The sequence below is a fragment of the Erithacus rubecula genome, assembly GCF_903797595.1.
Source record: "Erithacus rubecula genome assembly, chromosome: 2".
NCBI lineage: Eukaryota > Metazoa > Chordata > Aves > Passeriformes > Muscicapidae > Erithacus > Erithacus rubecula.
In genome coordinates, this window is record NC_136685.1 from 75218564 (window position 1) to 75237285 (window position 18722).

At 36.6% G+C, this 18722-nt stretch overlaps 1 protein-coding gene across 8 annotated transcripts in view; it reads right to left on the bottom strand.

Moving 5' to 3' along the window:
• The window catches only part of BIRC6 (baculoviral IAP repeat containing 6), a 171343-nt gene that overhangs the window by 143042 nt on the left and 9579 nt on the right, over positions 1-18722 (bottom strand). For all 8 annotated transcript variants that reach the window (XM_079332309.1, XM_079332311.1, XM_079332310.1 and 5 more), the window contains exons 2-10: positions 12825-13006; positions 10373-10510; positions 9843-10036; positions 8081-8192; positions 6818-6900; positions 5420-5642; positions 5160-5320; positions 3266-3324; positions 1201-2595 (exon numbers count right to left, since the gene is read on the bottom strand). In XM_079332309.1, the coding sequence (XP_079188435.1) occupies positions 1201-2595; positions 3266-3324; positions 5160-5320; positions 5420-5642; positions 6818-6900; positions 8081-8192; positions 9843-10036; positions 10373-10510; positions 12825-13006 (2547 nt within the window). The remainder of the gene's footprint in view (positions 1-1200; positions 2596-3265; positions 3325-5159; positions 5321-5419; positions 5643-6817; positions 6901-8080; positions 8193-9842; positions 10037-10372; positions 10511-12824; positions 13007-18722) is intronic.

Consider the following 18722-nt stretch of genomic DNA (forward strand, 5'->3'; position numbering starts at 1 on the left):
AAGGCAATTAACCTTTCAGTTAGAGTTCCATCTCAACTAGGAAAAGCATGCATTATTAAAAATAGCTGAAACAGTTTAATAGATATTTCTTCAAAAGCAGTCACCAAAAGAGAACAATTTAGTAAATATGATTGTTACCCGTGGGAATTTGAAAACATAAATACTAGTTACTAACTTCCAATGTTTTCATTAATATTTAAAAAGCAAATCTGAAATGCCCACTTCTAGAAATCTTTGTAGGTAAGTGAGAAACATGGATCCTTTAAGAAAACATAGACGTTTACAATAAACTTGACTTTATCTGTTGGAATTAACCACTAAATCTGATTTAACAACTGCTGATAGGAAGACTTCATAATTAGTGTGACACCATCATGAAAGGAAAAAAGGTATCAATTTCAATTCTTCTAGTAAAGAGGAAGCTCAACACCATATTGGTGGGAATTTATTTGAAATGTATGAAGCATCCCATCAGCTTAGCCCCTCAGAGAGCCTAAGCATTTCCTCCAGAGCTGTAATCAACTGAAGATGAGCTAAACAGAATACTGGGACACGGAGGAACTCAGCTGGATGACATCCAAAGCTGTTTCCAGTGCTCCAATGTGACACAAGAAAACTGGGACTTGTGTGGTGGTTCAGGGACTTTTACAAAGTAGCTGTTACCTAGTCTTGAGTTACACTCCCCTCCTACTTGTCCCCTTCCCCAAAATGCCTTGTGTTCATTTGGAGAAAATGCATGGATAGTCTGGCTCTAACATTCAAGAAAGTACAATCTCAATTGCAAAAAGCTGAAGCAGAACCACCAGCACACTACCTGCATGAAAATAGGCTGGGAAAAGGTATAAAAGCATTATCTTGTCTGCTGTCTTGAATATCAGAATGTCAGAAGACATTTTTCTGAAATGGGACTTCTCTATCATAGAAATAATTACATAGAAGAACGACTTCTATTTGTTTTGGACTTAAGAAAACCTGTGGCACTTCAAGAATTAAGACACATGCAATTCTCCTACTTCTACTGCTATTCTAGAGATTAAACTTGACATTAAAGGTGAGGAATTAACTGGAGTCTACGCTTCCTAAACCATTAAACTGTGTGTAAATTCTGTGGCATTTGAAATTTAGATTCTAAATTATGTAACATAATCCAAATACAGTAAAATCAATAATTTAAAAAAAAATTTTGAAGAAAAATCTTACCTTTGGTGCATGCACATAATCTGTCTGTGCCCGAACAGTATATCACAGAGACAAACATATCTGGTTCCTCAGTGCCCTCTTTTTTAGGTGGCTCCACTTTGGCCAGAATTTCAAAGTTTGAAAGATCTAGTATTTTTACATATCCTCCCTGAGTAGTTATTACCAGGTGCCCAAGAGTAGAGATCTCAGATCTTCTCTCTCTCCCATTGCCATTTTTAGAAGTTAATTGTATTTCCTCTACAGGCTCCTCACAGTCGTCCTCTCGATTATCCAATATATCTGGTGGGAGCAAAATCATTGAGGTAATTGTGTCTTGGGGGTCTTTGATATGCTGGATTTTTACTGGTTCCTCCTCTAGAGTAACTATTCTAGTGGCATAATTCATCTTATAAAGCACTAGGTATCCACCACTAACACTCCTCTGCTCAGGTTGAATTATTAAAGGAGTTGGTACATCTGCTGGTGACTCATGCTGGATTACATCAATACTCGTGCCATTCACTACAGCAAGACTTGATTCTAGTTCCCCCTTCCTTCTATTACATAGTGCCGAGTTTAATTTATTTAAATTATTCAAGGCCTCTACTTGATTTATTGCACTCAGAGATTCGACAGGACAAGTCCGCAGTCCTACTAACAGATGAACTCCATCTGCACAAGGGGTGATTGAATCTACACACAGGCTCTCCTCCTCTGCAAACTTGGGCAGACGCAGGCACTGAACCAAAGTCCCAGGCTTGGGAACCATGGAGCTCCACTTGTCCGAGTCCGGAGATGTCAGGGTGGCTGCAGCATCTGCAAACTGCTGAATGTAAGTCACGGGGGGGTCCTGTAACAGCAACTGTTCCTGACTGTCCAGCTCCATTTCAATGATCTGTGGAACTGTGAAACCATCATCGTGTATACTTTTACTCATAATATTGTTCATCTGTGAAAAGAGTTTTCCTGCTTTTTCATCAGACTCCTTAATGCTGTACAGCAGCAATACAGGCAAAGTCCTCCTTACCAGAGGAGAATTCAGTTCTGAATTAGTGCAGGATTCATTGTCAGTTGATCCCTGTTCCGAGACACTCTCACCTCGAGTCCTACTTAAGCCATCCAGTGATCTCTGAGAGTTACTGCTAACGGGAGAGGTAGCAGGTGATTTGTATGTTAATAGACCTCCAGCTAATAAACAAGGAAAGGGAATGTTGTGTTGTTCTAGATGTTTTTCCTTCATCTTTTCACTCTTACAGTTGGCCAAACAGGGATTTGCCCCAAGTTCTTCCAGATCTTTAACTGTGTCCTCCAGAACATTTGCAACAATTTCCCACTGAAGTTTTTCAGGCTGCTGAAGAACGCTGAGCGCTGTTATATCAAGACTGACTTCCATAGTTTCTTTTTGTGATGTATGCCCTTTAAAACAAAAATGTTTAACATTATACAAATCCTCAAAAGACAAATATACTGCAAATATTAATGTTTGTTGGAAAAAAGGATCTTTTTCTACATCTTATGCTCTTTTTTTCCCCACTTTCCTTAATCAAAGATGTAAACCAGATTATAGAAAATAGCATGTAGTCCTCCCTCACTCAAAATTTCTGACTCAATCTCTAAGAAAAAACACAAGAACATCATGCATAGCACTGTTCTGGTTCCATATAAAATCTTAATTCAGGAAGAAATACTTTATCAAAGTGCACACCCTTAGGGAAACAATCAAGACACAGGAACTCTTTCTGGTAATCCCCTGAATTGAAAGGGTTTTATACAGCTATAATTTGTTCCTGTTCTGAGAAAGTTCTTTTATCTTGGTTTCTGTGTTTTATTGACAGCAAGATAAACAATGCTTGTTGTCAAGTAAGACATTTATTAACTAACGATGTGCAGCTTTTCTTTTCTCCTGCATGCAATCTCTGCAATACACAAATACTGGCATTCCTTTCAAGGTAAATCCTCTTCCTTCTTTCTAATACAGTGAATATAACAACATTGGTTTTGACTGGGGCTTTTTAAAAGCCTGAATGAAGAATTTTCCCTTTCACTTCTAAACTATTACATACATAACACATCAGATATAACCTACCTGTAACAGATTCTGATCTGGAATGCTCTTCACTGTCTGAATCCTCCAGTAGGTCATCACTGAAAAAAAAAAAAAAGCAGGAATGACATTATGTACATGCTAACTGCATGCTTATTTTTAATTAAATTAGTAAAGAACTCCTAAAAACCACAATGTGTACTCTAACTAGCCATTGCTTTTAGCCAGCATTGTTCATCCACTGATGAGTTCATCACAGACACCAACTACATTAAGACTTTTTCCTCCATTATTGAACCAGTAGACCAGACCAGACTTTTTGTCTTACTCTACTATCGTATTTCCTGCAATTCAGGCAGAAATGGAATTAAAATGTAAGCCAGTTCTCAGGAATCTTTCCAAGAAAAATAAAACCATACAATCAGGGCATCTAAAAATTAATATCAACATCTTCAAATTCCTCAAAATAATCTCTGGAAACTGGAGCTGACAGACAGGTCTTCAATTCTACAAGGTGATTTTGTACTGAAACAAGGGATGAACAATGCTGTTGGTATTAAAAGTACTGACAGATAAATAATTTTATTGTAAAACCAGATTCTGTTCAAGACACTTCTTCAAGAGTAATAGGCCCCTAAGTAGTTTTAAGAATATGTAAATAATTAATGCATCTGACTTTTCCAATAAAATAAGTTATTTCCTATTACAGGCTTCTTACACACAGGAAGGACAGTAATCCCTTTGCAGCTTCAGGTGTAACTAATCACAGTACCATGTCAGATCCTCAAACTTCAACAAACTGGATGCTTATTCCTCATATCCAAGAAATAGATCTTTGTGGAGTCAAACCTGATCAACCTTTGCTTCACAACATGGCAGAAACAATTCAATACTTTGATTCTGACCCAGCTTCCCCTTAAATGGAGAAGTGATAGTGAATTCCATATAAGTTAAGTGAAATGAAAAATGCTTAGTTCCAGGCAGTATGATTGCACTGTCCTTTACCCAGCTCTTAAAATTGGTTTAATTCTATAACTATTAAGGAGTTCCCAGCCCTAAAGCTACAGTAAGAGCCAGGCAGCTGCTGAAGTTGCCCATGGCAGCAGATGAGCAAGCTTCATATTTGCTCTGCACTACCGTAGATATAACACACAGCTTAAAATCAAAGATTTACCTCCCTGTGTATACAGCAGTATTGTTACTTTCTTCTTGAAGCTGAAGGAGAAATATTCAGAAAATTGGCAAGACTTCCCAGACAACTTTTGTTATAAATTTTCCAACAGTTATTCATTCTATTAAGCTTTGGCAAGACCAGACAAGAGCTCCCAGTAACAGACTGCATGAAGCATGAGTGAAATACTACTTTTTATTACATCACACTTTCTAAGCACTGGCATACCCTCTAGCTTACCCAAACCCTTGCAACAGGACGATCTAATTGTTTACAGTCTGCACCCATGTATTAAAAGTATGCAAGGAAGTACAAAGTCCTAGCACATCCACACAGTTTATTTTCAGAATGACATAACCAGAAATTATGGAGAAGCAGTCAGAGTAAAGCATGTTTCAGAAGTCCATGAGGAGCCTTTACTTTCAAAACCTGAAATGTATAATCCATAAATAAAATGAAAAGCTGATCCAAAACTTATATTCCTTTCTCTTTTTACTCTGCCTGAAACATGAGCATAGGGAAGCAATAATATCTGCTATCTCTCTGTCAATGGAGTAAAAAACTGGAACAGCAGGAAACTGGCTTAAAAATAGAAATTTAGATTAGTCTTTGTCAAGTGTTGAATTGTGTACAAATACAGAGTGACTAAAAATATTATTTCCATTAAAAGAAAATTACCAATCTTGTGTTTCACAAAGCATGACTTTGCTAAATGGCATTTACCACAGAAACATTTCATACTTATCATTTGATAGACTGGCATACCTGTCTCCTTCTAGTTTCGGTATGTCTGAGCAGCTAGAGGAATCTTCTAACCATGCTAGTGTTGGTCTCCTTGAGTCAACCCCTGAGCTCTGTTCTCCTGATAACATAAGTTGCTGCACAATAGCGGGATCATATGCATTGATTTCAAATTTTAAGTGGACCTGAGAAAATAGCAACACAAAACACAAGAGGTATTTGATTTTGAATCAAGATATGCCCAATCATTAGTTGATGAAAAATTCTTGTTTAATATTGCATACCTTCATAAGTTTGGAAACATCCCATATGCAGATCTTTCCTCGTTTTGTTGCAGCAGCTAGAAAATGAGGGCAACTTCCAGATCCAAAACAAGTTATTCTGTCAGTGCCATCTGTGCAGGGAAATTGTGCTGGACTTGTTGCCAGCGTGACTGATAGAGGTACATTCTGAGTGTGCTCACCCTTGACAAATGGGCAGTTTGGGGAATGTCTCTCATGTTCAGACCTTTCCAAATTAAAAACAAACACAGAAAATACCAAGGTTTTACTGTGAAAACTACACACAGCATATACAAGCTAAGCCCTAGAAGTGAAGGTGAAAGAGAACTGCTTGAACGGTATTGCAGTCAACCATACAACAGAGTTCTGAAGTCAATAACACAGCTTTCCCTGATGATTCCCAATAGCAGACTCTATTAAAGACTTTGATCACTCAATGCACATTCATATTCAAATGGATCAATCTACATAATGCTCTTAATATAACTAGTCCATTTTAAAATAAAAATAACTATTCTACAGGCAGTAGCCAATCACATCCTCCTGCAGAAAAGCCCAGATTAAATTAATGTACGTAAGACTCAAAATGTTCTGAGTAACTTTAGAAGCAATGTCCTGTTTCTAGTTCTATATCCACAATTTAAAAAATCAAAACTGAAAACAGTCCTGAATGTCACATTGACCAAGAAGCATGGAAAAAACCTAATCCTGATATGCAACTAAGGCAGAGACATGACAAGAGCAATTACACAGCTACAAAATATCTTGAAAATCGTAAGTGAAAGGAGTAGAAAAAAACTAGCAAGATAATATTACAGGGAAAAGTTTCCAGTAAATCAGGAATCTCACGGTTTCAAGAAAAGATTATAAATTACCAACTAATCAAGAAACAAAAACCATTAAGAACACTTTAATCAGTGTAAGGCCCCACATTTCTGTCACTATGCTCAATTTTAGCTGATTCAGGAAACCAGTAATGGATACTGCAACTTCACATAAAAGGTAAATATGCACAACACAGCCATGGCAGATTTTGAACATGAAAAGAAATGTATTCCAGCCACAATCAAACAGAAGACTCAGTTTATATCCCTGCAAAGAAATAAGCTAACAACTCTAAAGCACCAATTTGAAATGAAATAGCAAATCAGAACTAAAACCAACTACATTTTTTTTTCTTTTAGTATTATTCATAAACTTGATATAGTACCTCTAATCTTTTTGTGTTAAATCACAATGAATCAAAATGATTCCATGGAATCACTTCGGAAACTCTTTCTTGTCAATGACTTGTCCTAAACTCACCAGAAATACCATCAACATAAGTTGATTTTAGTCCTTTGAAGATTTCTAGCCCCTTCAGCAAAAAATTAAGTGCACTTCACAGATCATTAAACTTACCAAGGTTCATCTGTAGGCTCCCAGCACACCAAGCACACACTACAGGTAAAGCACATGGCTCTGTCATCTCCTGAAGAAGCAGGCTATGAAAATAAGAAGAAACACTTGAAATTTATACAGCTATGTACTATAAAACACTTTTAACAAGCTGATCAAATTCTTCCCCTCTAGTGACACACTAAAGCATCACATCAAACATATAAAAGGCCATAAATTATATATTACAAAGTGCCAGTATTTCACGTTAAAAAAAGGATACACATTACTATAGAAAGAGATCCAAAACTAACATTCATGCAAGTCATTGGATGCAAACCAAAGACATAGAACAGAAATTGCTTTTTTTTTTGCAAAAGTTCACAAGGTTCAAAAAATTTAGAACTGCAGCAGACTACATATTTGGATAAACACAGGTTAAAAAATAATCCTACCAATCTCTTAGGACATAAAGTATTCTCTACCACTCCTCTGCAAAGAACAGTTGTTACTAGCTGAAGTAACTGAGCAAAACCAACCAAAATTTTCATTCTCTTAAAATTTAACGCTTTTATGACCTCATTTCAAGACATGCTTGGGAATATGCAGATGCAATTTCAACATATGAATTCCCTGCATTTCTCCTTCTGTACAATCATCCAAAAACTTCATCCACCTACCACACTTTGCAGCTGACAGAATGAAAGGGACAATACTGCATTGCCCAGCCATCATTATATAAATCCATATTATAATTTTTTTTAAATCAGGAAAAATTTCAAGGAATGAAAAATGGAAATAAGCAAGTGGTGGAACAAAACATTGAGGTTATATTTATTCACTAAGCCTAACAATTTAATGTGATCTAGGACTTCTGTTTAATACAATTAAGTTCTACTAGGAAAGCATAGTTAGAGAACTCAAGAGCCAAGCTTACTGCCTTTTTGCTTTACTTGTAAGGTAAAAAGGATTATTTACTCAACAATCTAACAAGGAGAAAGACAGATTCTACATAACAACCAAATTCATCTCTATTACATTTTATATGCTGAAGTTCAGAACAGTATTTTCTGTGATTTGTACAAAATAAAAAAAAAAAGAAGGGAATTCAAGGCACCAAAAGCCCTTTAAAGAAAAAAAGAGCTGAATGATAAAATTTTTATAGTTTACGAATTATTGAAGGAATCTATTAAAAAGAAAAAAAACCCCTACTGAAAAACATCTCCAACTTATTTCCCCTGCCCTCCTACCTGGGGAACAAATATTAAGAACAACCCAATCTCTTACCTGGTGATAGAATCCAGCTTGAGCCATAGGATCTGGCTGTGCCCACCGATAACCCACATGAGGCCACGAAGTGAATGTCTCCCGTCTGTTAGCTTCACTATACATCAAAGACCTAGAAAGGTGAAAAAACTCTACATCACCCAAAATTGCCACTTAAAATTAAAACCTCAAACTATTTATAAGACTTTCAGTGCTTTAGTAACCATTAAAAATAGCGCAAATAGCTACCTATAACTTACACATGAAATTGTAATTATGTATTACAGGAAAGTTACAAACTTCCCTTACTTGGGTGCTTAAAGTATATCCCCAGTAAAAAACAAAAAGCCACACAACAACCTATATTGTTTTAACCTATGATAAAAGCAAGGTTAATAAAATAAGCATCCAGGTAGCCTATTTGATCTACCTGCAGAAAAGCATCAAATACCCAAAGCTATTCTGCATTGAAGGCAGGTAGAGAATATAGCCCAACAGAACTAAAAGAGAGTTGGATTTTTTTAACATAACTACTGTAAAAATTTGAGTTTCTTAGTTAAACAGATATGAATATTCATATTTTAAAATACTCTAAAGTGATATTTTAGGCTTAACTGAATACATGGTACAACTCCATCCAGTCATCACTCACTACATCCTATCATACTTGCACATTTTAAACTACTACAATCCAAAATATGAACCCCTCTGCAACTCAACAGTTGGAAAGGAAAGAAGTTCCTCTCTTGTCCACCTTCACTCACTGCATGACCCTCATCTGCAACAGTAAATGAGAAATGAATATCAGCTTTTCTTTTCCCATGACAGTTTTGTTCTCCCAAGAACTAGGACTGGAAAGGCGCTTTATTTCCTGTTTTTGCTTCTTAGTTTCAGGAGATCTCTGCTGTCTTATAAGAGAATGGAAATATTAAATATTTCCTGCCAAGAAAGTACTCTATTCTAGCAACACCCACATAAGAGCTAACTTAACTTGACATTGACTTGACATCATTAACTTGACAGCTCAAGAGCTCAAGAAACAGATCCTAGGACAGCTCTAATCAAAATATAACATGGTGAGGTACAGGTAGCCCTGAAGCTTGGGAAGGGAAAACTAAGAGATTAAATCAAATTCATTTAATTGAGGTGTAAGAAATGATAACACACATGCAAAATAATATCAGACACTTCCAAGAGAGAATAATTTATAAACTTAGAAGATTTACCAGTGTTCTAACTAGTCTCAGCTCATGAAGGTTAACAAAATGGATTACTTGCTTGTGTATACATTACCACTTGGACCAGAAAGAGATGAAGCAGCAATCTGAGGTAAAATATGCTCTTACCCAACCACATAGCAGGTGACTAGAAAGTTCAGAAGTAGCATATATAATGGTCTGCAAAAGTAACTTTCTAAACTTCTAAATCATAAAATATAAGCATAGCTGTCTTGTAAGAAGGAATAGCAATTGACTTCAGGATACAATGTAGTATGTATTTAAGGCTGTGATTGTTACATTTCTGAATTTGTATGCTGTTGGGATTAAGAGCAAAGTAAATTTGATTTGCAATCAAGTTGAAACCCAGACTGTCCTGTGAGGTCCATAAAGGCATCAGTAATATGTATGACATAGAGCATATTAAACAGTTAATTAGCTGTATGTGTAAGGGCAACAAAGCACAGAACAGGACTTACTTTTTGGCAAGCAAGTTAAAATCATCTAAGAGCTTATTCTGATACAACTAAGGGATAAAGTTCATTACTTATTTTGTCTTAATGTACCTGTCCACAGATCGCCCAGGTCCCACACCAAGCTCAGGTCGTGCGCTGGGTAAGAGGTAAGATAACCTATCCATCACAGAGGATGCTACAGGTAAGGCAGCAATATTTTGATTTATCTTCTTGAGTTCATTTACAATGGCACTGGCGACAGACTTCAGAACATGATGAGGAAGGTGGAACGTAACCGTTGCCCACTAAATAAGAAAAACAGTGTCTGTGTTTTAAAATTTTAACATATAAACAACAAACAGATCACCAGAGTGTCAAAACCAAAACCAAATATGTGATATCAAGAAATACAACAACAGGCACACAAAAACAGCACAAACGTAACACAAGGAAAATCAGTAACTTCAAATTTTAAGCTCAGTTTGGTTTATTACAGAAGCTTCACACATAAAACTAAGGAACAGAATATATTCCACTGTCTTTAAACAAAATCCACTGCACTGAGATTTTGTATGTTTCAATGGTAGACACACAATTAGACATGGAAATCCATGTTAGACAGTACAGAGACAAATTCTTACCTTTGCAACTTTATGATTTGCTGCTGTTTCATGTGAGGTATTTTTTAAGCCATCCTTCAGTTGTGTGATGAACAAATCATAGCCCTCTGTGCTAGAGACATCTACTTTTTCTATGCAAGCAGATAACAGCTGCTGAGCCTAAAATGCAGATGTGCAAGCAAAGTTAACAACCACACTGAGTAACTACAACAAGAATTATGCCTATTTCATCAGTCTTGGAAATGTCCTTTGCCATATCCTACTTTATCATATATTATATCAGCATAATTCCCATAGAAGATCCAGACCTGAGTATGATGTTCCAAATTTTACTTCACAGGCCAACCCACAGATAAACTTCAGCAACGGTAACAGTAACTACTACAAACTCCCTCAAGAACAATGTAAGTTAAAACTGAAGATCTATTAAAGCAAGCAATGAGGAGACATCTATTGTCCAATGCTTTCTCTTCAAAAGGATTCATTCAGCTTTAATGACAAAAAGTGACAGCAAGAACAGAAGTCTTGCCATTTTCTGAGTAGCTTTGTACCTTCAAAAAAGTAGATAATAACGAGAACAACTTTGCAATAAAATTAGAGATAAATTACTTACAATGCTAATACAGTGAAGCTGAAAAACGAGACAACAAAAAACCTAGGCTAGTTTGGAAGTTAGTTCTTAAAATTCAATAATAATGCAACAAAAAAGAATGCTATCTATAATCAGCTATTTAGAGACATTTTCTTCCAAGTCTCATCTGTTTCCAGCTTATCCCTTTGTCTGCTAACTTCATGTTGACAGGTAAGATTTAAAGGTATGCTTAATGTACAAGGTACAGAGTATTCTAAATCTGCTGTTAGGTGGGTTAACATCTGAAAAACATTACAGGAAATATTTCCCAAGGACAATGGTCAGCCAGTCCTTTAAATGACCACAAACTCTTTGAAACAGAACAGGCCAAAAGGCCCCTTAGTTATGTCCTTGGGAAGTTCAGGGGAAGAAAGACTGAAATAAGGCAAACCAGGCCCCTAGCTAAGGTTGCATCAGAAAAATAACAGATACACTGTGGAAGTTCTTAAATTTTAGCATTCTACAGCGATTTGAAAACTGCAGAGAGGTTGCTTCATAACTTGTCAATGGTGACAATTAGAAGTGCATAAAGGTGCACTGCACTACCAGCAGATCAAACTACTTAAAATACTACTGATATTAAGTGCAAAAATCTGCAGAAAAGTTCTAGAGACAAAAAAAAAAACCACTAAACACCCTTCCCTGGATGAATGTTCTTGACCTTTCTATGATGAAAGAAGTAGACAGATGTATTTGTATGATATTTGCTTAATATTTACTAAATGTTTCCAAGGTCTGGGTTACTCCCTCCGTAAAATTAAAAGAACTTGAGACTGATAATGTTTTGCCTCCTCCCTCACTGATCTGGTGATGGAATTCCCAAAACTATTCCTACTGAACTCCACATTCCTTTTTCTATAGAAGGATGTTTACAGAGAAGTGCTGCATATAAGGGTCTGTAAACTCTTTAGAATCAACGAATCTTTGTGCCAAAAAACTGACACAAACTCATGTTTGAGACGTGAGACTGCAAACCCCTTGTAGCAGACCTTACAAAAGGAAATCCTGACCTGACACTTCCTTCATGTTCAGCCACACATATCAAGATTCTTTAGTAACCCACAAAGGGTATAAAAAGTGATGCCAGTGGGCAGCAAGCATCAGGAACCCAGGAAGCTCTCTTCAGAGACCTCTATGAAACATTTTGTTGCTGTTACTCCTATTCAAGCCGCATAGTTTAAAACCTCACATAGAACATATATTCTTGATTCATAGTAAGCACCTGTTATTCAGTACTTCAAAAGCACATAAATAATTTACATCAATGAGGATAAACAAATGCAACAGAATCCTAAGCATTACACTCTAAGCAGAAATGCCTACATTAGCTTCTCTTAAAGTGATACTAAATGCTGAAATCATGAAGTACTGTGTTACAGCTGATCCAAACATAAAAGGGAAGTCAGGTTTGTTAGGCCAGCTGACCTTGCTAGAAAACTTAAAATTCCAGCTCTTATTCCTCACATAACAAAACACCATATTACCTGATTTTATCTTTTTCCTGAAAGACTATAACAACAACAAATCAGGGGTGCCTAACAGGCCAGACTGACTTCTAGAACTGCATATAGATTCCATACACAAGCACTGACAAAGGTGGGGAAATGAGTCCTTATCTCTGGTCTCTAAAAAGTTCTTTCATCTGAAATACTATGGTCTTGAGGCATGCTCTTCATTGCCTGAGATACAGGTAAAGCTATAATCCTATGACAGCTAAGAACTAAGAAACTTTTTCATTACATGGTGTTAATACCACTCTAGAAACTCAGAGTCAAATGTCTGGTTTCAGGATTTCTGACACAGTTATTTACATACCTCTTTTCGTTCCCCCCCCCATCTTACCTCCGTAACTGGCAATTCAAGCTGAACCACGTCATCTTGTTTTGAAACAGGCGTTTGCAGAGCTGTGTCTAACAGTAAGATGCCATTGAGATCTTTCCTACATCCTACTGCATAATCATCCACAAAGATCACTTTATCCACAGCAGAAATATACTGGCATTTCACCCGTCCACCTGGTTTAGCTGTAAAGGGAAGATAAAATGCAAGATTTAGTTAGAGAAATGCTTTTATAGAAAGAGCCTCTTATTGTGTTTAGGGAAGTAATGTAACACTTCAGCAGAATCTTTACTTCTGCAGATGATCTAAAGCTAGCATTTTAGCAACCACAATTTTCACCAAGCTTTTATGTTTCCTACATTAAAACACAAACTACCAAAATCTATACATCCCATCAGTAACTACAACCATTTTATTCCTACAGTGGAAGCCATTAATTTAAGTCCCCCTGCTACCAGGAGGCCCCAACTAGTGTTATCAACACAAAGCAGATGCCTGGTGTACTGGATACAGCTGACAGTCAATAATAAGAAGTAAATTGTACAAACCAGCATGAACACTAAGACAAAATTGCTAAATTACCATTAAGGCCTATTAGAACTGCTTCATCAAGCAAAACAATACTTAAACTTCTCAAAACTAAGCACAGCTTGTACCATGTACCAATACGTGGCATGTGTTCCTTGAGACACTACAGCAGCTCATTTCTGCTCAGTGCTGCACATGTGATGTCAGCAACAGGTTTGAGAAGTTTGGTGAAGGCAGAGAAAGACTGCCAGCAGATAAATAAGGAAAGGCTGTGGCTATGGATATTATCCCCTAAAATGTTTAATGCTACTTGTCACAATTACGTGCCTAAAGCTGAATGGACTGCAGAACTAAATGTAATCATGTAAAATTCTACCTGCATAGAAAGCAAACTGCTTTCTATCACAGAGTAAGCTGCCACTCCAGAAGTGGACTGTATCTTACAAAAATATATGGACATATATGCAGCTGAAATGCTGCATTGTCAACACAGGCATCTTCCTGTCACATAGGAGCAGGAGTTTCATTAAATTTTGCATTAATCATGTCCTGCACACGTTCTCCTCTTTCCTCAGACACTGGACACCATTTTTATTATAAATAATTTAAAAATCACCATTTTGGTAGCTAGCATAGTAAAACATCCAGGTAAGGACATAATTCTGTCATCTTCACACTTTGATAGTGTTAAATGGAAATTAAAACTTCTGGAAATATAGGGCACATGAATCTGACCACATTACATTTATGGTATCCTCTCTTTGAAAAAAGAGGTAAAGAGCAGTTGTCAGCTGCTCTTCTCACCAAGATTTTGGAAACAATAACTCATATACTCACAAAACAAAGGACATATGCCTTTGCCTGCATTAAGTAACTGCAATTGCAATCATTGATACAGCAGTATCAATGTTTGGAATCACTTCATAGTTGTGAAATCTTTGGTCCTTGCTCAGCAAAAAAGGGCTCTCTGAAAGGTAAATAAACTAATTCCGAACTGTATTTTTGCCAACACACTGGAGTTTCCCACACAAGACTTCTAGAGCCAACACAGCTGCAGGCAAAGAAGTAAACCATTCTACAGGAAAATAAGTTTTGTCAAAAACTCAAACACAAGTTTTAACATCTTTCTATGTATTAAGTTTCAACAACATACTGGAAACTATTATGTAAATAAACTGAACAATATCTAAACTAGAAACCTCAGTAGATTCTGATGGTGTTTGCAGACTATCCAGAGTGATCCAAGGGACGGATCACTACATCACCTCTCTCCTCCTCCCCCCTGCCAGACAAAATGGGAAAAGCAGCTCAACCCTTCTGGCAGTGCCAACACCATGAACACTTTCTTCTGCACCTTCCTCATTTCTTGTCAAGCTCACACCACGAGCCTAGGAGTTCAGCAGTCTGTAGGAGCCCCAGTCATTGTGGCTTTCCAGGCTAGACCATTCTTATTTTACCAGTACTGTAGTGATGTTAATGAAATCTCATGTCTAAAGCAGCAAACAGCTAATATCCTCTGAGTAAATGGTCCAAATCTTTAGAAGTCAATGAAGATTACTAATGAGGCAGATAACAGTATTTCTGCTCCAATGCAAAACAAAATAAGAAATTATAACTACAAAACAAGAAATAAATTACCTACCAGCTGGGATTTTCCCTATGCTGTCTAATATTCTGGTTGGTTGTATTTACAGAAACATTGGCCAAATTATCTCTAGAAAGTTATTTATAATTGCTGGTTTTATTTTATTTAAAGCACATGAAAACAAAACAGGCTCCCCTAGCCTAAGTCAATGGAGCTTCAAGGAAATTATTCGACCAGTATTTAATATTTTTCCAAAACTCAGAGAAAAACATTTTGTAACTGACTAGTTTATACTGAATAGCCTCTAAGTTGCTGAGAAGCTTTTTTGCAAATGGGAGTTTAATTTTAAAAGTTCACAAAACGCATTTCAAGATGATTAGTCACATACTAGTCACATAGTCCACATATGGCTGACCATATGATTATAATAATAGACTGAGAACCAGGAAACGAAAGAATTTAAGAAGTCATCACTACAGAAGTAGTAATGAAAAAGTTATGCCTAGTAAAGTTAAATCATCCTAAAGCAGTCAGAAACTCAGGATCAGTATTTTACAACATGATAAAGTACTCCGCCAATACCCTTTGAAAAACATACTGCTGCCCCTCTAACATTATTTCCTGTCTGTCCAGCCTAAGTTTATTGGCAATGAATAGTGATCTGCATCTCCACAATCCACAGCTAAAAAGTTTCACTTAAATCACTAAATTACTTAAGCTAAATCATCAAAACCCAACTGCTACTCTCATTTTAACCCCAATTGCTTTAGCTGTAATTTACTTCGGGTGGTAGGGAAAAAAGCAGCCATTCAAAGTTTCTAATGATTTTGCTTTTCAGTCTTGGCACAAGTGAATCATAGCTTCTCCCAATATCTCCAGCCTATCTGCCTAGGATTAAAAACAAAACAACTCACAAAGAAGTCATTATACCTTTTGTCAGTTCCTACAAGGAAACCTGGCAGGCTGCTAGCATGCTAGAATGCAAATCCAATAGCATATTACACTATGGTATGTCATCTATCACAACATTAGACTAGAAACTTAAAAACTTAAAATAAAAACCAACAAACATCAGATTGCAGAAACTAAGAACCTGAGAAAAGAAACATTTCACTTCCATCTTCTTTGTTTCAAATAATACAGATCAGAGACCAGCAATTTCCTGTGATCAAAATCTGACCTACAAGAGTACTACAAAAAAAATACTTGTTTGGAGAATTCATAACAATCTAAGCAGCATCTGTCATGCCCCTTGCCTGTGGGCATTAAGATGAACCAAACTAATTAGAGAATCAGCCTTGCATTTCAAGAAGTAGAACATGGAAAAAGTTTGTCTTCATCTCTTTGCTAAAAACAGATTCAGTCTCACAGCTATAGAGCTTAAGAGAAGTGGATGTTACCTGCACATGCTTGGCCACCATCATGAGGAGATATAGATTAAAACTGGCAGTAACACCTTTACCTTTTGTGATATTAAAAAGGTTAATTCACCTAGAAAACTGCTAGCCATGAATGGTGCTAAAACATTTCAAAGGCAGTAATTCCCTTGACAAGAAGCTTCCAATACAGAGCAAAAATGCCCTTCCAATAGTTCCTAAATTAGAGTAAACTAATACTTACCTGCAGCTATAAAGTCAGAGTGGTAAACACACACATCATAGCACTAATTCCATAATGCTAAGACCCAAGTTCAATCAAATATCTAAAGGAACATTAAAAACTTTGATCTATGAATGTCACTAGATCTTTAAATTAAGAATTAAAGTAACATTTTTTTGAGAAACGGAAATCCCATCAGCCCAGTAGGACACATACCTTATGTACATCAATACCAATTTCTGCATTTTCAATTTAAATTAAAATACCCAAACAATATCTCAGTACTCATTTCAAAATACTGCAAGCATGAGAAAAATAAATGAATGAAGTTTCAGGAGATCAAAAACCCTATCAATTCCATTAACTTTATAACATAAGATTTGAGCATTGAGCTACTTAAAGAGAATCCAAAACTTAAGCAAAGGCCACGCTAGTGAACTGCAAAACTATCTATCCTGCCCATTTGAGACAAAGCCACTTACTGCCAGAACCTCACTCAGCTACTTCTCACATATTTTCCACATACACCTGGGATTAAAAAAACCTTACCTATCAGTTGTCCTCATTTGTTACAAGGCAAGTGCCTTTCTTATGGCTACCACTTCATGAAATCATAAAACCAACTGAAAGTTAGCATGTATAACATGCCAGCTAAACAATCTGCCAATGCCAATACTTGCAGTTTGAGGAAGTTCTGCAATAAAAATAATCCTGTCCTAAAGTTCAACTTGCTGTCTTAACTTGCTATATTTGCAGGAATCTATTTTAAAATAATTCTACAGAAAATCACAACTATGGATGAGCTGCAAAGGGTTCACACAAAAGAGGATAAAGAGCAAATCATTGCAAGTCTGGTCTAAAAATAAAGTTGTCTCCAAATTATTTCACGTCAGTGGCTCCCAATTGAAACGAATACATGGTGGTTATGAACAGTTCAGAACACCATAACAAGAAGATGTCTAATGCCTGGCCAAATCAGGCCATGACTGCTCATAATTACTGAATTTATGAGTTAGAGATTCTCCCTTGTTCCTCCTCTTCTCTTCCTCATGCACATCCCTGTGGATACTTCAGCAGTGGAGTTTTCTCTTCCAAATCCAGGCCTAGCCCCTTATTTGCACTAAACATCACCTCACCAAAGCAATCTGCTGTCATAACAAAGGCATTCCATGACCCCCTCCTTTCCCCAAAACAGAAACATTCTCAAACTTTGGGAAAGGAGAGAAAGTAAACACAAGTTCAAGTTCCTATTTTAGACAAATTACATAAATGGCTTAAAGCAGGTATATACAAGCAACATTTTCTCTTTTAGATTTCACTATATACACACACCTTCATCTGGAAGAGCTGTCCAAAATGATCTAATTAAAAAAAAAAAACCACACTAGAGCTGAAGCAGGAAAGAAAATAAAACATGTTCTGCAAACAGCAAGAATGCTGAGACAAATGCCCAGATTCACATCACAAAGTGCCTCCAAACTCACTTATCTGCAAAAACTGCATTTAGTTAATAAAAAACAAGACATGTGATCTAAAGTTTATTTTTTCCTTTAGCAACAACCAGGATAGATTTGTTTCAGTATCAGTTTCATTATATGAGAGCTGGTTTTAATAATCCTTATTACTAGGATGGTGTGTTATCTGGGCCAAAGCACTGGAGATTGCCACATAAATATTAACTAAATGTGTCTGCTCCAGCAACTACTAAGAGAATTTAATAGTAACACTTAAAATGTTTCAGAACATAAACAAAACCCGCAGAGATAAAGACAGTTCCTATCTCACTGGCTTTGCAGGCATAGAGTCCTCTCCCACTGTACAGACTCAAAATGAGAGTGAATCAGCAGGAAGACACTGCTGAGCTCCTTGTGCCAATGTTCTTTGTGTGGTTTCACATCTCTATGTATCTGACATCACTGGCATCACTTGTATGTTCAGAATACAACTACTCAGAGCTTTACACCATTATCCCAAGAACAAATTGGGAAAGATTTCACAAGGTACTTTAGAATCCTTCCCGCAGGCCCCAGTAAACTGTGAGAATGTAAATCCCTGCAATTCTTCTGCAAACACCTAACAGAGGGTACATTCTTCTCCAAAACTTATCTTAAATTGAAGAATGATGAGAAAATTTCAGGAAAGTTTTCTTTCAAAGAGTGCAGACAGACAGATTACACAGCTTCCACCCA